The sequence below is a fragment of the Python bivittatus genome, unplaced genomic scaffold (genome assembly GCF_059951505.1).
Source record: "Python bivittatus isolate LINGU-HERP-01145 unplaced genomic scaffold, Pbiv_v1 ctg000560_np1212, whole genome shotgun sequence".
Taxonomy (NCBI): Eukaryota; Metazoa; Chordata; class Lepidosauria; order Squamata; family Pythonidae; genus Python; species Python bivittatus.
In genome coordinates, this window is record NW_028277083.1 from 4,987,271 (window position 1) to 5,013,565 (window position 26,295).

Genomic DNA, 26,295 nt, shown 5'->3' on the forward strand with positions numbered 1-26,295 from the left:
GTCTCCACGTGGCCTCTTTGAGTGGAGCAGTTTGATGCTCTGATGAACATTGACTTCTGACCTGCAATCATTTCCTCCAAGCCCTCCCCCCTAAATAACGTCTCATGATTGCTTGGTTTTGATTTTTTCCTTCTCCATTCTTGGTGTTCCCGGGAAAAACTTCTCCAGAACTTCTAATGATCCAGCCTGAGAAAGATATTTTCCCCTAGAATAGTGTTCAGTTTCTAAACTCGGTGATGGTTCCACAGTTCTACTGATGTAGCTGTTGGCCCAATTCCTATTTCTTTTCAATGTTTTTAGAAAAGCAAATAGGTAATATATTCGGAGGGGGGAATCTGGTTTTTCCTCCATTTTCGACTGATTAGAGGAGAAACAGAGGGCAGTGGGCAGTTCCGAATTCTAGTTAGTATCCTCATTTATTTCTGGAAGATGCCCGCTTTCTGTGAAGAATTCATCATTCCAATGTTTTTTTTAAAAATCCTTTCACTGATTTCCTTTTTTGTCAGACTGCTACGAGAACAGTGGATCAGGGCTAAATATGAAAGGGAGGAATTCATTTACATCGAGAAACAAGAACCTTACTCTGCAGGTAATGGGGAAAAGTTTTTTTTAATTACCAATGCAAATGTTTACTGTTCAAAGTTCTTATTTATTTCAGCCTCTGGGAAAGAGGCGGTCTGCCTATTTCTGTTTCCACTTTTAACCGTAGTTCTGTGCAGAGTCCAACACTGGGGAACTGAGATTAATGAGGACAAGGGCTACATCAAATCCTGATTTACATCTTAGCTTGTTCACATTTAACAGTTTAAACCAACCCTCTTTCTCTGCATTCAGCCGTCAGAAAGAGATGGGACTACAGAGAGTGAGGAAGATGGCCTTGGTGGAAATATGCAAGAACTGTTACCTAAGCCACATTTTTTAAATGCTGAAACATTTTTTAAGTGCAGAGAAATGAGATAACATTCACCATCAGGCTGACGCCACTCTGATTCACTGGGGTAGAAGAGGTCCACAGTCAGTAAATGGCTGGGGGGTCAATAGGTGGTTGATAAATGATGGGAGGTCGATTGGGGTCAATTAATCTTTCGGGGTCTCTGTAGAGCTCCATGCCAGTCCCTAGTCCTGAAGGTCAGGTGGCTAGCGGTGAGACAGTGTTGCCTAGGGCTGGATGGCCAGCTGCCAGTGAGAATGACCTTAAGTTGTCTCGTTGTTGTCCTTAATATTCGTAGTACTATTTGTTGAAGTAGTCTTTATTAAATTATTTTCATATAATAAATGTTTGGGGGTGGATGAACCACCTGAAACTTCATGAAGGGGTCGATGGGCTGAAGAGTTTGGGGACCCCTGTGATAGCCAATCTCAATAAAGTGTAATTCTGTTCTCCCCATGGAGTTGATGTCCTGGTCTGGTCTACCTGGTGGGGCTGACAGGTGGGTTAGGTAGAAGCAAATGTACTCATTTCATGTCTTGCCATAACTTGTTTGTATGGCAGGAAACCATCAGAATAGGGCTGGAGTGTTAGAATGAACAATACTGTAGGTGGGCCCCAAATCTGAATGTCGAATGGTGTTTACAGGCATAGCGTACACTGTGACATCGGGTCAATTAGAGATTTTTTAATTAGTTTTGAAACAAACTGTTGCATCTTTACCCCAGTCTTATTTACATCTCTGTTCCCAACTCTGGCTGATCCAGAAAAAAGCTAAGTAGGATTAAGGCTGGTGGATCCTTGCATGAAGAGCAACAGGAAATGTGAACTCAGAAGTTACAACGGTAACAGCAACAGCAGAAAGCAATGGCAAGCTACTTCTGTACTTTTTCCAAGAAAGATAGATGGACATGTTCATCTAGTCCACAGGAGAGATGCTCAACCTGATAGTCTTTCTCTTCTGCTATAATCTTGTTATCCTACCTTTCCTCCAAATTGCTCACGGCTGCATCCATGATGTCCTTCTTCTACACGTTATCCTCATAATGACCCTATGAGATAGGTCATACAGTATTTAGAGCAAGAAGTTAGACTATGGCTCCCTAACCAACATGATGGTAGCCCTAAGATTTGGAACTAGATCTTCTCAACCCAAATCTGAGAAGTTAAAACCCAAATCTGAGTAGCAGAGGGGTGGAAGAACTCTTCTTCTGTTGGCGGTTGCATTATTTTCCCTCTCAACTTGTCAAGCTTGTGTTTTAGCAGAAAGTGTAGCTCTAGATAACTTGGGCATGACATTGACTTTTCTTCATTATCAGAGAAAGTAACAGCTGTTGTACTGAGTCACTCTCCTTCAAAGTTCCCTTCGTCACTATTGCAGTTGGGAGGTAAACAGTATCTCTATTCTGAACAGCATCACAGTTGTTGTCAGAAGAACCTGCTAGCTTGGATAGGGTTGTCCAGAGAGAAATATTTGGCTTGTAAGTCACACTTGTGTACCTGATCTCTGTTGTAACTATTACACCTGTTCAGGTCCAATTTTTGGATTCAACCCCTAGGTAGAATCTGTACCCTACCAGATAACTGTTCCCAATCTGGCCTTCTATAGAGCCCAAGATGATCTGATTTATTTTTGGATTACCATCATTGCTATTAGAACCAATGGGATCTATGATCCAGCACCTCTGGAAGGCATCTAGTTATGAAATGCTGATGTGGATTAAACTCCAGAATGATTAAACTCCCATCTTCAATTGTTACCCTCTTCTTATGATCCTGAAATGGTTGGGGACATCTCAGCCCAAAAGGAGTACCTACTGAAAGCCCTGTCTGCTTTCCCTTGAAATGAATCATAAACAGGGATACCTAGTGCTTTAATTTTGCCTTCTGCCTTGTGCTCCAGATGTGTTCCTCTATTCTTGATGCCTGTGCTATACAGGTGTGCAAGAGTGACTTCTGTTTCAGAAAAAGAAAAAAAAGGGTAATGTCAGTACACCGTGCAGTACACTAAAGAGACCTAAATAATTCAATTTATTTTTAGCTGGCTGAACAGGATGTCTGGACTACTCGTTCAGAAGCAAGCGAGTATCGGTCCAAGCTTAGGGCTGTCCTAAAATTAGTAAGACGCCTATTCATTTAGAAACTGATCATTTGGTTTTTGTTTTTTTTCATTCTGCCTGTGAATGCTTAAGAGGTTGGTCTGTGTGTATGGTGGAAATAGGCTACAAGTATGGTGGGGATGGCTAACATAGACGAGTCTGTTCTGGATCTTGGTGCATTACAACTCCCAGTGTTTCTCACCGCTGGCCGGGAAATCTGGAGAGCTGGGAATTAAAGTTCAGCATCCTTGAGTATTAGAGAGTGGTTGCCTCTGCACTCATGTATTATTTCTACTTATAACATCACCAACAAGAATAATTAAAAATTTACATTTGATTTTTGCCAGGATAGGATGTCATTCGTACATTTTTAATGGGTGTAAGCAGCCAGGAGTCTGTGCAGAAGCAGTACATCAATAACAATCAATCAGCTAATAAATCCAGAAGATCTCAGACTCCCCACCTCAATTCTAGACTATATTTGGGGTGGCTTTTCTCCCCTTTGATCATTTCCAAAATTGTATTTCAGCATTCACTGTTTTATCTTATTGCAATCTGGTGGCATTGGTGGTTATCTTTAAAGAACTGGTTGAAGATAAGCATTAATAGCTGTATTTGTTGCATGAATATTAAACGCAGAAGAAATTATTCTTCAAAGGAAAACGTTTCCTAGTTTCCCTGCCACAGGAATATTCTGTGATTGTCATGCAACAAATCTGGATATCAACTTTGAAAATTGCGTTCATGCATTATGGGTCAGTGGGAGAAGGAAGTCGAAAGCATTATGAATATTGTCCCAACCAGAAGATCTTCTTTCTGTGTGTGTGTGTGTGTGTGTGTGTGTGTGAAACAAATCCTTAAAGCGTGTGGAGCCTTTGATTTTGCACCATTCCTAATTGCACCCACAATTTGAGGCTTTAGCTAGGATGCTTCTAAAGGGGAGTTAGACAAGGACAATCTCCCCCCCCCCTTCCTTGTTGGCAGAAGTGGAAACAGATATTTAATGGAAGGAACCCTAATCCAACAGATTAGGGACTTTTTCAATACACTGAAATATTACATTTAGTTAAAAGGAAAGGAAAACGGGCTGGAATGGAGTCTTTTAGAAGTGGGCAGATCTGGCTGAAACACCCTCTGTCTGCGTGTGTTTCAAACAAATCTAATTTTAGTGGGTAGTTGTGATTTTGGAACCTGATGCTCTGATCTGGAGGTTCCAGAATTATTGATGAAAAAAACCAAAGTTCAAAACGTTCATTTTAAAAGCCCTTCGATGCCTTTGGGTGGATTGGTGAGAAACGTGTGGACAATACCGAGGTCCTTGCACACTTGCTCCAAACTCTTGAGCGAATTCTCTCCTCCCAAAAGGGAGAGTTCTTACGTGTTGACCCAACTCCCGTTTTCCATCTCTAGCATCTGTGGTTGGAATGGGCAGAGAGACCACCCTGATGCCAAGGCAGATGGACCTGTTCCTAAATTTGCTATTTGAAACTCTTCCGGTGCAGGCTACTAGTTCCTACCTTGCAGGGCTGATCGGAGGCTAAAATGCGTCTCCGGGCTTGTTTCAAGGCAGGGCTTAATCACCCAGGCTTTAAAGAGTGAAGCTGATCCCCGGCATTTCGTCCCATGAGAAGGAATGGGGTGGTTGGAGGAAAAAGCTGGTATGGAAAAATTAAAAAAAAGAAGAAAATCTGTTCCCTACGCTCCACGTAATATGAATCTGGCCTTCAAAAAGATCATTCAAAGAGGAATAATAAAGTGATTCCTTTTGGGAAATGCCCAGACAAATCTGACTGGGATAAAATGCAAGGCCTTCAGATGCCTGGGAAACCTTTTTAACCCCAACATGCTGGTTTTGTGGGACCGTGGCGCTTCATTAACAAAAATCAGAAAGCACCAGGAAGCCCTTTTTAAGGCCAAAGGATTTTATTGCAAGGCGTAAGCTTTGGCAAGCTACTGCTTTCTGATTTTAGCCTACCATGGATTAAGCCAACTTGCCTTCTACCAAGTTTATTAACACAAGTTCAGTTCCCTGTCAGGGCTGGGGTGAAAAGATGGGCAACTCTGTGTTGGGCGGGCGTTCCTGTGAGCATCGCCAGCCTGCCTTTGATTTTCAGTTCCAGCGGGCAAGCCGTTTGCCTCCTGCTCCCTCGGCGCTGGCAACGTGTGCAGAAAAGGAGAAACAATTCATCGGATTGGCACCCCTTCCTTACAAGGAAAGGCGAAAGAGTATAAGCGAGTTAGAGGAGGAGGGGGAGAGGGAAGGGGGGGAAATGCTGGCTGGAGAACAGCAGACGCAGCAGAGTTATGATATGAGGAATGGGTGGACGGGGAAACGGTGCTAGCACATCACACAGAGCTAAATGTTATGGCTTAATAAATCACAGAACAATCTGGGGGCTGTTTGTTTTCTCCTTCACGTCCCTGCATCGGATGATGATTTAGTGCACCCAAAACAACCCATGATCCTCAGGCAGTTTTAAGCCAGGGCTAGTGGCTATTCGAGAAGCCCGGTTTGTTTTGGTGGGTTTTGACCAAAGATTTTGACCAAAAAGATTTTCCCTAGCTGGTTTCCTGAATTCTTCTAACTCAGGGATGAGAAACCTGTGATCATCTAGAGGTGATTGGGTTATGCCTCCCATTATCTCAAACCATTGGCCAGGTTGGGTGGGGACAATGGGAACTGGAGTTCAACAATGTCTGAAGGGTGAGAAGTTCCCTGCCAGCATTTGGAGAGGCTGGTGACTTCAAACCAGGGTTTTCTGAAGGTGGAGGGTGTATTCCAGCAATGAGTTGTGGGTTCTCCTGAGAGGCTGGCATGGACATTACAATGTGGATGGACGCTTTAAAAGGTCCAAGCTGAGGTGTAGAAGCTTAAAATAAGATTTTTGGTGCTCATTATGTGAAACACAAAAGCTACACAATGACTGGTCTTTTTCTTTACTCCAAGGAAAATGCATAAACAAGCCTCTTTCATCACTGGGCCTCAATCCTTCATTCCGTGGAGAGCTCAACAATGGTATTGTTGTTAATGAAACAGTGGGTGTGTGGTGGAAATGGTACAGCTGGGAACATGGTGGTTGCAAAGCTGGGGTCTTGGGTAAGAAGGCGTTTTTGGGGGCGATACACAGCAGCTTTCATGGTGTCCTCATGAGAACTTTGGCATTTCATACTCATTATTTCAGGATGCAACATATAAGCTCTCGTTTTCCTCCTCTGTTGCACTGAGCCCAGCTGGGAGTAGATCCATCTACCCTTCCTTCTAAAGGACACTAAAAGCAAATTAGAGGGAGACCAGTGCAGAGATGAAGGGGCCCCTGTAGAAATGTCATCAGTTATAAAAAAGAGCATGGAGAAATGTTCTCACCAATATTAGACTCAAGGACTGGTTGGATTGGAACCAAGAAGACAGAAGTGACAGGCTTGGGGGAGTATTAAAACATGTACATTGAAAAAAAGGAGGTATCCCTTCTGCCCCAGATCCCCCAGGCAGTCTAAGATGGATTTATTTCTGAGGTCAAACCAAAGACCAGAAAAGGTTGAGGTTGCCAGATATCTCCAGCAGGAATTGTAACCAGTCCAGGTTTTCTGCCATGAGACATCTTTATCTCAAGTAGGAATGTTAAAGAGGTCCATAATAATTTTCTCTGCAAGGGGATCAGCATGTCCCATTCCAACTGGACTTTGCAGGAATATCAAAACTAGCATCACATAAACTCTGCTAGATGTTAACCAGGTCCTGAGGTCCCACCGGAGGTACTTCTGCGTTAGATGGACAGATCATCAAGCCTTTTATTAGAAATGCTTTTTCGATTGTTACAAGGCGAATGGACATCTCACTTCAGCGTGCATTAGGAGAGAGACAAATATCCAAGAATGAGACAGCAAAACTCTTCTTCCGGGTTCTTCGTAGATAAATAACATTTTAAAAAATTCAGACTGGCTTTTCTCCCATCAGGCTGCTCAAATTAGACTTGCTCTTGTCAAGTGTGGGTTTTTTAAAAAAAATAGGTGTGTATTTTTATGACTGAGAGCTAGCTGTTTTTGGAAGGGAAATGCAAGCTAAGAACAGCGTTCTCAGAGCTGTTAGGAAACTGTCTTGTGAATCAAATTTATCTACCGGCTCAAGAATGAGATGGTGAAATAGTGCCTGGGCAATCTTTCTGGGTGTGCTTTGAATATTTCTAGATTTAGATTTTGATGTTTGAAGGTTGGTTGATTAGAGTAAGCTGAGCAGGGCGAGGAAAAGGGTCTCCTTCAAGGTCTCCATCCTGAAGGATGGACATCCAGCCCTGAAATTACAGATTTGAAAAACCCTTGGGGGAAAAGGGGTCTTTTAAAGGCAGCCTGGAAATTGGCAAGAGGGAATCTCTATTCAATACATCACTGAGCCTTGCTGAGAAAATGATTAATCTGGAGTACTGCTCAGTTTCTGTTGTTCTGTTGATGTTCCAGAGGCTGATGGCTACTCTCTAAGGAGGAGAGGTCTGGACCTCAAAGGGGGTCTGCATTTTAATCATCTAGCACAGTGTTTCTCAACCTTGGGAACTTTAAGATGTGTGGACTTCAACTCCCAGAATTCCCCAGCCAGCATGGCTGGCTGGGGAATTCTGGAAATTGAAGTCCACACATCTTAAAGTTCCCAAGGTTGAGAAACACTGTGCTAGCATCCAAGTTTGCAAAACTGTGTTGCCCATCTTGGGCACCGAAATATTTTGTGGAGTCATGCAATCCCATGAACCCCACCCTGGGTTTGGGATGATCTGAACTTGAAAAGCATCAGATTCCTGGGTATCTTCACAAGTGTTTAAGGGAACAGATGGTTAAAAGCAAAAGGATTGGGGGAATCCAAATCCATGGAATCCAAAAACAACAGTTTTCCAAATTCAGAACAGCCTGACCAGCGTTGGTGACCTTCCAGGTCTGGAGAAAATGGAGATGAAACATTCAAGGGGTATTTCTGCATTGTTTGGTGATCGTGCTTCTTATTTTTGGAGACCTTTTCCCCACCCTAAAATAGCCTACCTCAAGACCAGCTGGTCTTCTGGGGCTGGAAGGACCCATCTAGGTCACTTTCCTGACAACAATACAGAAAGCAGTTGCAATTCCTACCTTCTACATGTCTTTTTTCACTTTCCAGTCTAACTCTGGACCTTCCTGCTGATCTCCTCTCCAGATATGGGGCTGTTCCAATCTTGTTGAGTTTTCCCATGGTCGTTCAAGTCTTGCTACCACTTTCTGGAACACCAGAAACTGGGGAGCAGAATTTATTTCAACATTGTGGTTGCAAGTCGTATTTCTTTTAGAGGGATTGGGATTTGATTGGACAGGGTGGCAAGGAGGGAGTCTCTTTCATGCAGGATTCTCTAAAAATGTTCTTAACCACTGTTTAATGCAGATGGTTCTGTGGGTGTCCGTTTGCCACACAGAGAATTCTTAGCTAATTAGATGGGACCTGGTTGTCCCAAGATTAAATAAACAGCTGAAAATACTTCTTCCAAATAATAGTTTCCTCATAGTTTCCTCATAGTGCACTGTATCCATCTTGATGTTCTACGTAACTTCTGTTCCATAAGCACAACCCTGGATAAATCTGGGGCTGTGTTTCCAACAACCACCGAGCCCCCCATCCCACAGACGTTGGACCTGATATCTCCACAAGGAGATTATGGATGATCTACCACTATGCAAAGTAATAATCCAGGTTTCACCTTCTTTTAAAAAATGGCCATCTGCTTTCAGAAGGAAACACTCCTTTTTCTTGTTGTTTCTCCATAGGCTATCGGGAAGGGTTTCTTTGGAAGAGGGGCCGCGACAACGGGCAGTTCCTGAGCAGGAAATTTGTCCTTTCGGAACGAGAAGGTGTCCTGAAGTATTACAACAGAAATGATGTAAGAGTGGTGGTGGTGGTGCTTGGGTAGCCCCTCTTTTGAAGAACGAGCCATGCAAGGAAAGTTAGGAGAACCTGCCTCCTCTCTCATTTGTAGATTTTTATTATTTATATGGTGCATTATATTCTGTGGAGGACATGACAGTAAGACTCTGTCCCTAAGTTCTCACAAGCTCTGTACCCACAGCAGAATTGAGTTAATGGCTCAGAGGTTAGTCTCTTGAAGGAACGCCAAAAAGAGGTCAACGGACCTTATCAGCTAACTCCCTGGAGGTTAAATTTAATTCAAAACACAGCCAATCCCACGCAGCTTAAATCACTCCACACCATCAGTTGGGTTACCGGAACCCAATCAACTGATCCATTTTGCCACTCCATGCTCCCTCCCCAAGCTGCACACTTGGTGGGAGAGGACCGCCATTCCAGATAGGAGAAGAATATTGTTTTTCTCTCAAGGTTGTATGTCTGGGAGGCTGGAGTTCCCAGCATACTGGGTTAGGCTGAAGGGGGCTGGGTAAGTTGTAGTCTTGTTTGTGGTGGGAACTCAGTCCTTATGGTAGGGCATTGTGTGAACCAGGCCATCATTTTCTTCCAAAGCATGGTGGATTTAGCTGGGCTTAGCACATTATATAAAGGGAAACATTGTCTTTTGCTGCATTAACTGGTTTTATGTTTAGCACGTCTGGTGAACTCAGCCAAAGATGTACCACAGTCAGTGTCTAGTGAAAATGAAGCAATAGCCAGGTTCTCCTTTGAGTGCAGAGCTTTGCTGGGGCCACAGCACTCTTTGCGAATCACAGAATTTCTAGTTCAACTGCCTGCTCCACGCGGGATCCACTAGAGCAGTGTTTTTCAAACTTGGCCACCTTACGACGTATGGACTTCAAGTCCCAGAATTCCCCAGCCAGCATGCTGCCAAGTTTGAAAAACACTGTACTAGAGCATCTCTGACAGATCGCCATCTATAAGGAATGGTCTAGCCCAGTGTTTCTCAAACTTGGCAACTTTAAGATATGTGGACTTCAACTCCCAGAATTCCCCAGCCAGCATGGTTGGTGCTGTCCAAGGTCCTGACGGTTCCTAACCTTTCAAAATGGCCAACTGCTGCATCATCTCTTCATTGGTATGACTCAGCTGCTTCCTTTGATTGGCAAAGAAGTGAGGATTGGGATTTCATGTGTTGCTTCTGGACCATCTGGAGATCTGTACCCAGAACAAATGGCAGGCAGGGGTTGACGCAACTCTGGAGTCAAAAGGACATTGTGTTTGAGGAAGTGAGAATTCACTCTGTTCCATCTGAATGTTTTTTTTTTTAATGAACTTTATTTGGAAATTTCAAAAGACTCTTTGCATCGCCGAGGTCAATTGCCAGTCAAAAGACAACCAACTCACTCATGCTGGCTGGGGAATTCTGGGGGTGGAAGTCCACCCATCTTAAAGTGGCCAAGGTTGAGAAACACTGCTCTGGAGGATCCATCTTGCTGATCTCCCAAATTTCTCCTGTGTTTATGGAATGTGCCGTACGTTTAAAATACTTTTAAAATCAATCTTGCCTTATGTCCTGACGGGTTACAAATTCTTCCTCCCAGTTTTCTTTGGGGTTGCTGAGGGGCCTGATCCAGCTCGGGCCAGTTCTTAGCAAGTTCTACACAAGCTGGGTCATTCTCGTTGCCTTTCCTGATGGGACTCCAGAAAAACAAAGGAAGTGTCTGTGTTTGTCCCACGAGCTGAACCAGGTCAACTGTAAGCCTGGGAGGTATTCATACCACAGGCAAAGCTTGGTTAGTGATAACCTGGGTTAGACCTTGTGACAGGATATTGAGTGAATCTGGGCCAATTGGTTAGTTTAAGGTTTTGGTGCATGCACAATCCCAAGGAAAGGATTCCTTGAAGAATCCGGTTGAGCTGTGTGACCCATGAAACCATGTTACTGTTAAGGCGATTTAGCTTAATTAAGATATTAATTAATAATTAGGATGAGTTATGAGCACCTAACAGAAAGAGTAGCACTTTTTTCAGACACACATTTTTTAAAAAGACATAAGCTTTCGTAGCTCAATAAAACTTGTGCTTTTTAATTAACTTGGTTATATCTGAGTTTTGGCTATGAATGTGGCTCTTCTCCTACAGTGTGCTTAACTAGTATTCCTATGCAACATGGAGCATTAGTGGAGCATTCCAGGATCTTTCCAGCAGACCCTACAAATGTGGTCATTCCTAGATGGCTTAGCAAATTTCTGGAAGTCCATTTTCCAGCAGAAAGTTCGCTGTCTGCCAGATATGGTGTAGCCCTCAAACATTGGGGTTGTGGTGATGTGTTGTGGTGGTTTTCCTTGCCAGGCGAAAGAACCCAAAGCAGTTATGAAAATTGAGCATCTCAATGCCACCTTCCAGCCGGAGAAAATTGGAAACCCCCATGGGCTGCAGATCACCTATTTGAAAGACAACAGCACAAGGAATATCTTTGTATACCATGAAGATGGCAAGGTGGGGGCCCTGAAGTAAGAAAGGAAGCAGCTCTTAGGGTTGGTTTGCATGTTGATGAAGGGAGCAGCAGAAGAGTGTGTGTGTCTTTGGGCATCCCTCCCCACCTGTGGTGGTACCAGGGGTGACTCCAGATAGTGGCCAAGAAGGCAATTGGCCACCCCTTGTTGTCCTTCCCTTTGCCTTCTTCCCCTCCATAAATCTCTTGAAATTAATTTGAAACACACTATTATTTCTGTCTCAAACTGTCTTACAGCTCTCCCCTCTCAGAAGAGCATTTTCTCCTTCCTGCAAATACCCTGGTTTTTTCCCCCTCATACTGTCACTGCATAAAACCAGGTTTAAGCAGAGCTTAGCAGAAAATCTCCAGCTCCAGAAAGAGTGTGTCGTAAGCAGTAGAGAACAGTCCCAAGGGAACTGATCCTGTGGGTTGCAAATATTTTCAGAGGAGGCACCTGTTTCTTTAACTAAGACTTGCCAGGCGAGATTTAAAGGCAGAGGACTAGTCAACTTTGCACAAGAGAAGCTTCCTCTAAGGGTCATCTAGTTCAGGTTTTCATGCAGAGTCATGTAGAGTCATCTAGTTCAGGCTTTCAGAACTCCCAACGTGACTCCATGTAGAAGCTTGGCCACCCTATGATTTGTTATAGATTTCTTCTGGGATTACTTTCAACTTCCCACTCTATTTTACAGCCCTAGAACATCCTAGTGATCACTGGTCCATGTGCTAACCAGGCCCAAACCTGCTTAGCTTTTGGAAAATCAGGCAAGGTCATTGGAATGCTGCCAACTGCTGGGACATTTCCCCAACCTGGCACCCTCTCCATGGGCTGTAAGAGACCCTCCTCAAATTCTCAGCCAGTGTGGCTGTTGGACACGTTGGCTCAGATTGCTAGAGGGCAGATTCTAATCAACGCGGAGAAGCTGCATTGTGCCATATCTTCTTGCCATATCTTCTCAGAGCTTCCAAAAGCCCATACAACTTCCAGGTGATGGATTCTGGTCTTTGCTTTCTCTTCTGGATGGTGGAACTCTGTGTACCAGCTGGCTGCTGAATCCTACCCTCGTGCTAAGCTTTCTGCTGCTCGTTGAGCCATAAAATATCTTGGCAGTCGTTGGCGACCAAACTCTTCTAAATCTTGATCAGTTAGATTGCTCTTTTCTCCTATCCACACCACCTCTTCTGAATTGACCTTGGCTGCAGATTTTTGCTCCATGTGCCTGCTGATTGAACCAAGTGAACCTAATCAGTCCAAGGTTGGCTGAGGGCTACATTTTTACATGCAAGCCTACCCCTCCTCCACTCTCTAAACCATGTTTCTCAACCTTAGCAACTTTAAGCCAGGTGGACTTCAGAATCTGGGAGTTGAAGTCCACACAGCTTAAAGTTGCCAAGATTGAGAAACACTGCTCTAGACATATGACTCCCAAGCTTCTTTTTTTCCCAACCCCCAGACTCTTCTCTTACTACAGTTGCCCAAAATTAGCGGTGCTGCCATTTTTGAGGGAGGAAACACCCCAAAAATTGTAGTGGAAGCCTACCATCGATTGAACCAAAGTTCAAAAATGTGGCTTGAAATCCCAAGGGAAAAATTGCGTTTCCTTTCCCTGGCTGTGTCTGTGCGACAGTTCAGGAGAGAACCAAGTCTTTTGTTCCTGAGATTCAGGGTTTAGTTGAGCTGCAAAAAGATTGTGTCACATTTTATTATGGGGTGGGGATAGTGAACTGCTGCTTATAGGCATCCAGTAAGCTGACACTGTAATCAACTGCTTTGCTTTTTATATACAACAGAATTCCTTTTAGCTTTATAGCTTCATTTGATCTATTTATTTCATTGATATACTCCCCAAACTCCCCCTGCTGCAGGAGTGACTTCCAAATATAAAAATCCAAAGCGACAAATTTAAAACAACAACAAGCCACATGAGGCCGTGTGAAGAAGGGGTGGGTCTTCAATCATGTGGTTTGAAGCCACCATCTTGACTTTTTTTGACCCCTCCTGCAAAGACCTTGGAGAAGGGCACCTGAAGGATTCTCTGCTCTTACATGTTAAGTTCTCTTTTGAAGGGCCTCCCCAAATATTCCCACCACCTAAGCAGTTAAAGACTCCTTTTAGCAGTGGCACCTGGCTATGGAACGTGGTCCTCCAAGAGTTTTGCCTGGCACCAACTTCAGTTCCTGATTCAGCACTAGGAAGAAATCAGGGTATTTTCCCTACCACTTTGACTATTTTACTTCCTGGTAGAACCTTATCTTGAATTCCTTGACCATGACTTAAGACAATTGCTATGGAATCTCACATTTCCACCCCATGTCATAGTTTTCAGTTGATAAACAGCCACTTGTAGACATAGGATTCTCAACCAGAATAGTGTCACCCCTTGAGATTAACCAGACAGGAAGAAATCCTCCACAAAGTAATTTGCTGTGGGTGTCCTCGTTGTCTACAACCTCTCGATCCTGGTGTGGCTTGGCCCTACCACAGATGACACAGACACACTAAGACACTCCACCCAGCAGGGTTTCCTGCAGCAGATTGAGACATCATCTGTTCGGGAAGGTAGTGTGCAAAACACTATTTAAGCTTCGTAGTTTCTGAAACACAGGAAACCTGTGGAAGAGCCTCGCTCAGCCCTGGTTCCCACCAGCACATTCAAGAGAAAACTAAATTCACAAGATTTCACTTCTAGCAGAGTTGTTAACCAGTTGCAGTTTTGATTTCTGCTGCATTTAGTTTCTTCTGAGTTGGGGCATCATCTTTGCAAGTTGCCTGACATTACTGTCCATGTCTTAATTGCAGGATACACAGCACTCTGGAGAATGTGTCTTAGTTGCTCTATTGAGTCTAAATGTCCTGGTGCTGCATTTATGGGCTTTTCACTGAACTGAAATGCTTTGAGATGACAGCTAAAATATTGTGGGTTATATAGTTCTGTGTGTGTGTGTGTGTGTGTGTGTCTAGCTAGCTGTATGGCTGTATATAGGTTTTAATAATGACCACTACTACAATTATTTTAATCGATACTCCATCTTTTTCTTTTAACTATCGTGCATGAGATGGCTTGCAGATACCCAGAAATGAGAGATGAAATGAAAATTTGCCAATCTAAAATCAGCAACTGCCATTGGCGATAAACGGCTACTGCTTTTAAACCCATTTAGCAAGGGGAATGCAGACGAACTGCCATTGAATGAACTCAACCTGCCTAGAATAATATTGAAAGTGGAAACTCAGTTGAAGCCTGGGGAAGGAGATCTAGGGATACTGGGAAGAGCTGCTTTTAAAAGCCAACCCCAGGCAGCTGCAGGAAGGAGCACAGAGCACGCCACTGAAGTGTGCCTTTGTACACATTTATTTACACAACCCTTTTCTTGCTGTTCAGGAAATGGTGGACTGGTTCAACGCCATCCGTGCAGCGCGATTCCACTACTTGCAAGTGGCGTTCCCTGGAGCCAGCGACATTGATGTGAGCCCAGGGTTTCTGCTTTCTTCTTTTCCCCTTGAATGGTTTATAAAAGTGTTTCTCAAACTTGGCAACTTCCGGGTGTGTGGACTCCAACTCCCAGAATTCTCAGCAATGGCCAGGCCACCGGAGGAATTCTGGGAATGGAAGTGCACACGCCAGGAGGGCGCACCTAGGTTGGGGAACGTGGTCCAATCATCGGGCTTGCTATAAAAGAACTTCCTTCCTTTCTAAATGTGAAATAAGTGTGCAAAATTTCAGCCCATAGATCAGTGGCTCTCAAAGGGTGGTCTGGGGTCCCCTGGGGGCCCCTGAGACCCTTTCAGGGGGCCTGCAAAGTCAAATCAGTAAATATTTTAACATTTCTCAATTTTAATGTCTAATACAGTAAAGATGGATAGATATAACCCCCGTAAACCAAACTCTTTGGGGTTTTCAATTGTTTTTAAGAATGTAAAGGGGTCCTGAGACCCCCGTGTTTGAGAACCACTACCATCACCAATATTTCCAGAAATCCTTAAAAAAGGAATTGGGGTAGGCATTAAAGAGGCGTGCTTTGGGCCACTTCTGTGCTCAACACTGGTGGGAAAAGCACTGATGAGCATCAAATAAAATGGAATTTAGTGCAAGCGCCCAATGATCTAATGCAGTGTTTCTCAACCTTGGCCACTTTAAGAGGTGTGGACTTCAACGCCCAGAATTCCCCAGCCAGCCACACCTCTTAAAGTGCCCAAGGTTGAGAAACACTGATCTAATGTGCCTTCGTTTATACCAAATGTGCAATCTACAGTGATCTTTCCTTTTTTATCCCCATCCTCTTGCTGCAACAATTGATGCATAGCTCATCTGATTTTATTCTCCCTGCTGCTTAATTTCTGCACTGACCTGGTCAATTATTTCTATCGCCCGATCCCCACCCTCTTTTATCTTTTGAATATTCTAGCTGGTGCCAAAACTTTCGAGGAATTATCTGAAAGAAGGCTACATGGAGAAAACCGGGCCAAAGGTGAGACGAGTATAAATCTTTTAGACCGAAAACAACTCTAATGGATAGTATTGCTGAGAAATGTTGGGGTGGGGAAAGAAATAGTGACCTATACATTCTGATCCTGTCTAATATGATGTGCTTGAATCATGGTGCTTTTGACTATATTTTGGGGTTGGTTATTTCCTTCCTTCAAATGTTTCTGCCAGTTCTACTCCACAGCGTGTTATGTTGTAAACTACAAAGAAATGGTTGAAATATTTCCATTGTGCTTGTGTGCTTGGCTGGGAAACCCTGATTACTGAATGTCTAAAATAGGTATCTCATTATATTCAAAGGGAATTTGATCAGGAACTTTAGCTGGCTCTAGAAAGCCGATGTTTAGTATACATCGTGAGCCCAAAAATAGGACATTGGTAGATTTTTCTCTTGACATGGGGGCTGACGACGGGTAGCTTCCCCAAACGACCAAGTTATTTCTATGTTCGACGGACAGCTGAATATCTCCTAATAGATCATCCCATAATAGCAGGATGAAAGTACTAGGTATTTGGGAATTTGGCTGACTAAAATGGCTTTGGATATGCTCATCGCCCTTGAGCAAGGTTACAGCTATAAATATTGTGCTTTCCAAATTCAAAATGGAATTATATGATAAACGTGCTGATGGATGAGCAAGTGCGGGCAAGAGTGTGCCTGCATTTATTATTATAACCTGTATATTCTTCCAAAAGGCTAGGGATGACATTTATGGTTTTCCTCCCCTTCTTTTGATCTGCACAACAACCTTGCAGGGTTGATCCAGCAGAATAATTGGGATTGGGACCTGGGTTTTCCTGGTCCCAGATTAAAATGTCATCTGGGTTCTCTGCTCTTCAGTCAGCTTCTGGGGGCAGACAGGCAAGCTTTTCTCACTTCTTGATGTGTCGCACTCTCTCTCCTAATTAAGGTTAACCAAGAAATTAATTATTTTCGTGTTGCTGCGAGCCAAGAGAGCTTTAATCAAGCTGTCCGTCTCTGTGCTTAACCAATTCATTAGATACAAATTAAAACAAGCCTCAGGTTTGCACCAGATTTTAACTGGAGCTGTCTTTCGAAAGAAAAAAAAAGAGGGGGGAGAGGAGTTGAAAAGGTTTCTGTGGATTGGCACTGTTGTTGCAAACGATTTAATACAATCAGCATAATCTAATTTATGCATTGTTTTTGCAAGATGTTTTGCTTCCCCCCTCCCCTTTCTTGGTCCCCCAAGGGAAATTAAAATATCAGAGTGTGGCAGGGATTCAAAAAAGAGCGAAGGCAAAAATCTGTGCTTATTTTCCAATATTCAACATTTCTGCTTCTTTCAGGGTAGAAAAGCACCTGCAGAACATTCTCCTGGTGGTCAGGACTGATGCAAGCACACGCTTCCAAAACTTCGTGATAGGGACTAGAAACTTGTATTTTTTTTAAAAAAAAAAATAGGGACATGGCTGCTTTTAGGGGTCTGGATTCTGTGTCCAGCATTGTATTCTGCATTTTTTGAGGTAGATAAACTGGAAGAATAATTTTTACTCATAGCTGGGACTTGAACCCAGGTCCAAATCTTTAACAAATATATCACACTTAATGAGTTCCTGTTTGTGCAAAGCCATAATTTGTTTTGTTTGGGTCTAGTTCAGTTTGTTGCCTGAACACACATACACCAACAAGCCATAGTTTAGGCTTTCTGTAATCTGGGAATCCAGCCAATTGTGGCATCTTTAATAAACTCTTATTTTAGCAAACTATGGCTCCGCAGGAGCTTAACCCTCACCTTGCTTCTTTATACGGTCTGAAGAAGTTTCAAATAAGCAATACAAGTGCTGAGTTTTTCTTTTCCTTTTTTTAAAAAATACTTAGTTTATACATGTACAATTGACAAGACAATCTTTAATCTTAGAAAGGAAATTTAAAAAAATTAAAAGGACAAGCTAAGAAGAAAAAGAAAAAAATCTACCTTATCTTTTATACTTATCAACAGTCACCGGTTTAGGTATTGAATTGTTCTTTTCCATTTTTTCCCCTCTTAGCAAACAGAAGGCTTCAAAAAACGCTGGTTCACCATGGATGATAGAAGATTAATGTATTTTAAGGATCCTTTGGTAAGAGTTCGTAGCTGGTCTCATCCAGGGTCTGCAATTAAAAACCTCAGAAGTTGTCCAGAGTAAATGGGGGGCAAATATTAAATGCCCCGGGGAGTTTAATGTTCTGTTTTCTCCAGAGTTCCTTAAAAAACATGGTGTCACAAGAACTCATGAAACAAGGTGGCTGTTGAAGCTCAGATTTCAGAGGAGCTAGGAAAGGAGGAAGAAATTAAACCAGGAGAACAGATGGGCTAAGGAAGGGATGTTGGAAGCTGTTTGGGGTGATAGTATTATGGTTGGTTGCACAGTCAGCCAGATGTTTAGATTGGGTTTGGCATTTTTGTCCACCTATCGAGTTCTTCCCAAGGACTTGGGATAGGCAGATGTTTGATGGGGTTCAAGGTATCACTGCAGGATGGAAGCTGTTCCAAGCAAAGCTGCCTTTTGCAATGACAAATGCCGATGGTCTTCAAGGGGTGCTCCAGATGTTTTGGGATTGCACCTAAGGCGCCTGTGACTACTGGTATTATCTTTGCTTTCTTTTGCCACAGTCGTTCTACTTCTATTTGCAGGTCTGTCTTTTGTGATTGTCTCCAGTTCTTTCTCTTCTCTTCTGCTGTCTCCAGGTATTGCAATGTCTACTGTCCAGACTTTTTCGTCTTTCTTATCAACAACGGTTAAGTCTGGGGTATTGTGTGGCAGGTGCTGGATTGTTTGGATGCTAAAGTCCCAGAGCACTTTAGCTTCTTCATTTTCTATGACTTTGTCTGTTTTGGGGTCCCGCCAGTTCCTGCTTGCAGGCAGATGGTATTTCTTGCAGATCTTCCAATGCACCATTGTTGCTACTTTGTCGTGCCTTTGTTTGTAGTCAGTCTGTGCGATCTTCTTGCAGCAGCTAACTAGGCGGTCCACTGTTTCTTCAGCTTCTTTGCAGAGGCGGCATTTGCTGTCTGTTGTTGTCTTCTCAATTCTGGCTCTATATGCATTTGTCCTTAAGGCTTGGTCTTGTGCAGCCAGAATTAGTCCCTCTGTCTCTTTCTTCAGCTTTCCTGCTCTTAGCCATTGCCAGGTCTTGTTTTTATCTGCTTTGCCTGCTGGTTTTTTATTATTTATATGATTATGATTATTTCCTTGTGAGTTCATTTCTGCAAAGGAGGCCAGGAATCAGACACAATGCTGAAAAGGACATGGTTTTGTTTCCAACCATGGAAATTGTGGGGTGGGGAGTGATTTCCCCTCCCCTCCTTCAGATTGGAATTCTTATTCTTACTTTCATGTTGCAGCTTGGACACTTCAGGGCTTTCTAGTTCATCCGTGAACTAGCAGCCCATACAGATCCAAGGTCAACAGATCCTAAGTGATCTCCTGAGATGCCTTCACTAGGTTGGATTGAAAGGAAGAGGGGTTCATCACAAACACACAACTTGTCTAACCCTTTGTCTGGTGCAAGTTCTGATGAAACACTTTGGATGGCTTTCCAGCCTCTGCTGGAGGACCTCCATTAGAAGGCCCACATCAGCCAGGAGACCTCTTAAAGTTAGGAAATTCCTCCTTCTATTTCACCTGAATCTCCTTCCTGGAAGTTTCAGTCTGTGAGGTCTGGTCCTGCCCTGCCCTGATAGAGAAGAGGTCCACAGTCTGCTTCATATGACAACCCTTCAAAGGCATGAGCAGTCTTCAAATATCTCCCCAGTAAGCTTGACATTCCCAAATCCTTTCAGTCTTTCCATACAGGGCTTGGTTTCCAGTCTCCCCACCATCTTAGTAGTCTTCTTCTGAACACTCAACTCCCTGTTTAGTCTGCAGTTCCTTTTTAACAGCTTCCTCCACGGTTGGCTCTTGTTCAACATCTGATGTACCAGGACACGCAGATCCTTTTCACATGTCCTCCTGCCAAAACAGGTCTATCCCAGTCTCTTATTTTGTCCCTCTCTAGGTGCAGGATTCTCTCTGGTCAATGTCATCCTGTTGGCTACAAGCCTCTCTAGATTTCTAATTCTTTCTCTTCCTCTTCTAAAATATAAGCCACTACGTCCAGTATGACGAGAGAGAGAGAGAGAGAGACTGTTCCTCTAGGGCAGCCTTTCTCAGCTTTTTTACTCTGGAGGAACCTTGAAATAATGTTCAGGTCTCTGGCAGCCCCTGCATAAAAATTATTGTATCTGGCATTGTGTGACGCACAATGTAAAAAAAGAAAAGAAAAAGATGCTTCCCCCCCCCAATCATGACCCTTTGTGGAACCCTAGTTGAGAAAAGCTGCTCCAGGGAATCGTTGTTTGGGGCTTCAGATCCTGTCCCCATGGATAATTTTCAGAGCGATGCAGGAACAGGGTTTATGCCAATCCCTTGAGAACCTGGAGTGATCTGCTTTGTCTTTCCTAGGATGCTTTTGCCAGGGGAGAAGTTTTTATCGGGAGCAAAGAAAACAGCTACAAGGTCTTGGAAGGGCTCCCACCGTCCACCCAGGGAAATCACTGGCAACACGGCATAACCATCATCACCCCTGACCGAAAATTTCTCTTTGCCTGCGAGACAGAAAGTGACCAGCTGGAATGGATTTCAGCTTTTCAGAAACTGATCAACAGGCCGATGCTGCCACAGGAATACGCAGGTGAGACTCCAGCATGGGGTCTCTGCGATGAGCCATCACTCGTACCATGTTGACCCGGTCTTAATCAAAGCTGTAATTGGTGGACATCGCCTTGTCTTAGAAGAGGTGTTCTCTCTTGTGGAGCAGCAAGGGAAGAAGGCTTCTAAGATAAAATATTGACTAAGACTTAATCAAAGTTGTAATTGGTGGGCACCATCTTGTCTTAGAAGAGGCATTCTGTCTTGCAAAGCAGCAAAGGAAGAAGGTTTCTAAGATAAAATGGTGACTAAGACTTAATCAAAGCTGTAATTGGTGGGCACCGTCTTGTCTTAGAAGAGGCATTCTCTCTTGCGAAGCAGCAAGGGAAGAAGGCTTCTAAGATAAAATGGTGACTAAGTCTTAATCAAAACTGTAATTGGTAGACACTATCTTATCTTAGAAGAGGCATTCCAAGACATTTTATCTTAGATGCCTTCTTCCTTTGCTGCTTTGCAAGAGAGAATGCTTCTTCCTGGTTCTTCTTTCACAGAATGGAATGCCTCTTCTAAGGCAGCAGATACTGAATGGAAACTTCTTTTTCCAGTCCACCTCATTAAGCAGGATGTATTTAAATCAGTCCAAAGAATCTAATCAACTAACCTGTTATTTGGTAAAGAGGCCACAGCTTCTTTGTGTAATTTTTCTTTTCTTTTCTTGCCAGTGGAAGCCCATTTCAAGCATAAACCATAGTGATGGTCTGAATCAAGATCGGTTTACAACACACAAGGACATTGGTTTCGATTTTTTTTGCAAGGCTAGCAATGACCAACCCCCCCCCCCGAAAATTATATAATTAGTGCTTCATTTTAGACTACAAGTTGGGAGGTGCAATTAAACGCTTGAGCTGCAGATGACCGTGCTGCCCGTCCAAAGAAGACTGAAGTCACAGGCAACAGCGGCCTTGCATTTTCCTGGGAATGTTGTCCTTGAATACATATGGGGTGGATAACTTCCATACACTAGTTGAGGAATTATCTCTGAAGATTTGGAAGAATCCTGACGCAGCGTCCTTCTTTTCCTGTCCTTTCCTCTGTTTGGCTCTTGGCTGACCGATTGTGGTGACATCCTTGTGTAGAACATGTTCCTAATGGGTTTCCATTCTCTTCAGCAGCCAAGGGGGCATGTTCAGAAGATGTAGCAGAACCTAGAAAATGTCTATGGAAGGTATCATTCATGATGCTCAAACTCTGGTCTGGGACCAGACAGGAGTGGGAGGAATGGGAGGAGGGAGGAATGAAGCCAGAAAGAGGTGGTACATGATGTTGAAATTTGGACAGTGGACCTCCATTGCCTTGCTGTCAGATGCCATGGTGGCATCACTTAATACATCTGTTCTACTGGCCCAGCCTTGTTCAACTTAGTGCTCTCCAAGAGCGTTGCCAATTACAAAATCAGGGAACAATGACCCCAATGCATCATGAAAATGTCAGACGGGGAGAGGCTGGATTAGCCATTTCTTTGGGTTGTTTTGCTATTTGTCACTTTGTGATGCTTGAAGAATGGACCCTTAGCATGACATTTGGGTGGGGAAGGGCAACTAAGAAGGGAAAGGAAAAATACCAGCTCTCATTTGGGGATAAGATAGGTCTGCATGACTCAGCAAGGAGCTGAAAGGCTTGATTCCCCCAACTCTATGCAGGAGCATCCATGTTAGTGTCAAAAAAGTCACGATGGTGGCTGTGACTGAAGCCCTGCCTTTTTACGTAAAAGAAAGAAAGAAAAAAGGAGTAGGGCTTTGATGGCAGCAACCATTTTGACTCTTCCCTCTGCCTTCTCTGGATGCAGGGTGCTAGTTCCTCGACCTGTATTGCAGCTCCTTCAAGGTGCCCTTAAAAACAAACCGACAAGCATCACGAGCATTATCCTCCCTCGGAAGAATTCACGATACTGTCACCCAACCGCCATTTCTAAGCTGGGCTGGATTATGAACCCGGGGAGGCTTTTGCAATTGTCCCTTCAGGGTAGCCCAAGAGTGGAATTATGCAGAGCAGTGATTGACTGCACATAGAGCACTAAGCCATGGTTTGCTTCATCCTGGTTTAATGACTCAGCCATCTCTGGTTGAGTTTGCATAATGTGCCAAGCCTACAACAACCCAACCCAATGCACTGTGAATTAAGTTGGATGAATGAGCGGACCCTTTCTGACCAAGAGATGTGATTTCCGAGGTTCTTCCTGCATAATTTACAGCTTTAATGACGGTGACAGCTACAACGTGGAAAATGTTGGTCTTAGATCAACACATCGTTCTGAGAAAAAAGAAGTGGGGAGCTGACTCATGGACTCGACCACAGACAGAGGAATTCACTTCAGATGATCTCTTTGGAAAGGATTAACTTCTTTAGAACGCATTAACCTTTCTGAAAAAAATGGAAGTGCATTGGGGACCCACTTTGGAGGGAGGAGCAGCAGCTCCTGCTTATGCTACATGAGATGCTGGCTTGCTGAAGTTGGTTGCATCATCAGCTGTGCAGGAAGCCCTGAGATGTCTCAGAAGACTGCAGATTTGGGGGTGGGAAAAGGAAGGGATCCAAGGAGCCCTTTGGATCAGAGGGGGTAGGAAGAACCAAGGAGCACCACAGATGACTCAAGAAAGTGAGCTAAGTTGCATATCAGATGTATTCTGTGATGGCTGATTGGTGTTTAATTCTGCACCAGGCCACCTTAAAAGGGCAGCAAAGTGCTCACAATCTCTTTGTTGGAAGATGTGATCCAGTTTCCTTGCAAATCCTCAAAGCGTTGTCGTTTTCCTGCCTTCAGCTGGCGCAAATGCTGCTTTTAGATGCATTCAACGTACTGTTGACCCGTGCAGAATCCCCTGCTGCAAAGCATGGTGGAAAACTCAGATGGCAGGACGTTCCCTTGTGTTGCTTTGGTTATGCACAATTGCTTGATGTGCTTTTTGTTTTTTTAAATGTTGCCAAGGATGGATTTTGCTTCAGAAAAGACTGCAACAAGATCTGCATGGTTTTTATGAAGGTAGTCTGACATAGAAGGCATTCTTTGTTACTTGTAAGTGGATTTTGTTGTTGTTCTCCATAAAAATTCTGACTCCAAATGGGAAACCCAGGTGATAGGTGTAGTGTACAGGTTGGCAGATAATACGGGACAAGGGACTTCTTGAGCATCCAGAGACTGAGATACTAAGTTTGCTGAAAATGTTAGTATTAAGCACACTTAGGTTTTGTGCTAAACTGGGATCAAGCATCACCTTGCTAAGAGAGAAGAGCAAGGAGAAATTTAATTTGCTGTCTTTGAAGTACCTTACTCTTCGGACCGGAACAACTCTTGGATCAGTTTGCCCTTGGGTTTACGTTCTACGAGATGTGACACAAGGAACGGGTGAGGAGGGAAGAGGAAAGAAAAAAAGGCAAGTTCAAGCATGGGACAGTTCTCCTCATGATCATTTGGGATGACAATAATTCAAGAAATGTGATGGAATGGCTGCTAGGTGGGAAGAGCCCACAGCACTTGGTCTTCCTGCAAAAATGAAGAAGATGGAGTTATTCTTGGCTTTGCAACTGGGGAGGCTTGAGAGGAAGAGGTCTCTCCAGACAGGAGATGGATTTACAATCTTGTCCCATGGGGTTGGCAACAGCTGCTCTGCAGCTGGCTTGGAGTGCCCAAGATGGGACCTGTGATCAGCTGAAGGGCTAACCTTAGGCCTGGCTTAGTCACATTAGGCAAAACCATGACTGCTTTGGGCAAGGGGTGGCGAAGAGGTGTTAGGGCAGAGTTGGGTAGACTGTCCTCCGAGTCAGCCTGCTGCTTTCCATCCACAGAGGAGGAAGTCTAGCAGCGATCGTCGACAACATATCTTGGCTTCTGAACATCTGTCTCTTGTTTTAGCCATGGAACGGGCAAGGGAGCTCTTCTGTCCATTGCTCAACATGTTTCGGGTCATGCCAGATGTTCTTGTTTCTTTGTATTAGAGCAGTGTTTCTCAACCTCGGCAACTTTAAGATGGGTGGACTTCAACTCCCAGAATTCCCCAGCCAGCGTGGCTGGCTGGGGAATTCTGGGAGTTGAAGTCCACCCATCTTAAAGTTGCTGAGATTGAGAAACACTGCATTAGGGCTTTCTCTTAGAGTTGCATCAGATTGTCACTTTTTAACAGAACTGGTGGACAGAGCCGGTCCTCCAAGTGGGGCTCATGCTGACGCCGGAAATGGCTGAATCGGGAGCCCATCATCTCCTGCAGAGAAACCTAGAACGTTCCTGCAAGAAATGAACGGTGGCTGAGCAGAAATACTTGATGGAAGGAGGCCTATGCAAAAGATACCAAAGGTAGAAACTCATCCTTTCCATAATTTATTGTGGTATTCTCAGCCAGCCTAACAAGGGGAAGAATGCACAGTTCTTCGATGCGTCTCCCTGTGACATCCACCTTCCATATTATAAGTAGATGGATTCAATCGCTGCCGTAATCCAAAGAAATACTAGATGTGGACGTGAGTGAAAAGTTCTGATGTCGTATGCTAGTTTCCCAAGAAAATACCGTGCTTTAAAAAAAACAACCCTTTAATCTCAAACAGAAAAGCATCAGTAAAAATGTTCATACATAAAGTAGCTTCAAAACTAACCTCAGCGCAAGTAGACCGTTCGTAAAAACAAGTTAGAAAGCAAAGTGTTAGTTTGATTCGAGGCACCGTTAGCTTCAGCAGGCAAGATTCTTCCTGCTGCATCCTTGTCACGTGGGAGCTTCTGTAGGAATTCACTGCACGAGGACCGTCGCCAACGAACATCAGATCTTATTTTCCTTCTGCCTTCATCATCTTGGACCCCCAGGTAACCCGTTCACGCCTCTCCCTTCTCTAAAGCCAAATTCCCTCTGTTTGTAGCCACAATTTAACTTTGTATTACTGTATATTTATACTGACCGACTCAGCAGGGCTTCACCCTTGGCTGAAATCTGCTTGTTCTTGTCTTCTCCCAGCTCCCTTGTGGATGTAAGATTATATTAATTCTTGCTCCTCCACAATTTCAGCTGTGACCGTCACAACTTTTTACAAGTCAGGTACAAAAGCACTCTTCGGGAAGGGCCCATGACTCGTTTCTCTGCATCCCAAGGTGCAGTTTTGATTTAAACATGTTTCTTCCTCCGTTCAAGTGTTTCGTAAGACCAGGTCTCTCTGTCTTGTGTGTACATCTGTTAAGTTGATGGTAATACAGTTGTGATACTAAATATCATCCACACCAATAAATTATTATCCCCTTGGCTTGATAAAGGCAGTGTCTGATTAAATTCAGGGTGGGAAAAAAAATGTTTCTCTGGTCTTCTCATTGCGCAACATTTAAAGCATAAAAAAAAAAAAAAAAGTTAAAATGCGGAACAGCATCCTTAGAGCTTCTCACATTTATTTTTAGAATGGAAAAGAGCCAGCTCGGTTTCCAGGAATGCAGGCAGTGAAAAACTGCTTCTCAAAAGATGATGGGTCAAAGACAAGCAAACACACGCAGAGATGCAATGGGCACCTTCCTGGAAAGGTGAGAGAACTTGGGAAATTCCCTGACGGGAGTAAATGAACCATCCACTGGGATGAGGTGCAGAGAAGGCAGCCTTTTTCATCTTCTCCAGTGGAAGATGATTATATGGGAACAGTCGGGTGTAGCTGGAAGTCTCCGTGGGTCACGGCACACTTCTACGTCAACTGATCCAGCTGGTCTGAATCAAAACATGATTACGGCCATAAGGCCAGCTGTCAGATACAGATAT

At 43.7% G+C, this 26,295-nt stretch overlaps 1 protein-coding gene across 1 annotated transcript in view; it reads left to right on the forward strand.

The window, feature by feature from the left end:
* Positions 1-24,040, forward strand: part of ADAP1 (ArfGAP with dual PH domains 1) — a 30,316-nt gene extending 6,276 nt beyond the window's left edge. The window contains exons 4-11 of the mRNA XM_088148036.1: positions 507-589; positions 8,803-8,915; positions 11,255-11,401; positions 14,783-14,866; positions 15,807-15,869; positions 17,897-17,968; positions 20,333-20,561; positions 21,241-24,040. Coding sequence (XP_088004162.1) covers positions 507-589; positions 8,803-8,915; positions 11,255-11,401; positions 14,783-14,866; positions 15,807-15,869; positions 17,897-17,968; positions 20,333-20,561; positions 21,241-21,269 — 820 coding nt within the window. The 3' untranslated portion in view covers positions 21,270-24,040. The remainder of the gene's footprint in view (positions 1-506; positions 590-8,802; positions 8,916-11,254; positions 11,402-14,782; positions 14,867-15,806; positions 15,870-17,896; positions 17,969-20,332; positions 20,562-21,240) is intronic.
* The last annotated feature ends 2,255 nt before the right edge of the window (positions 24,041-26,295 follow it).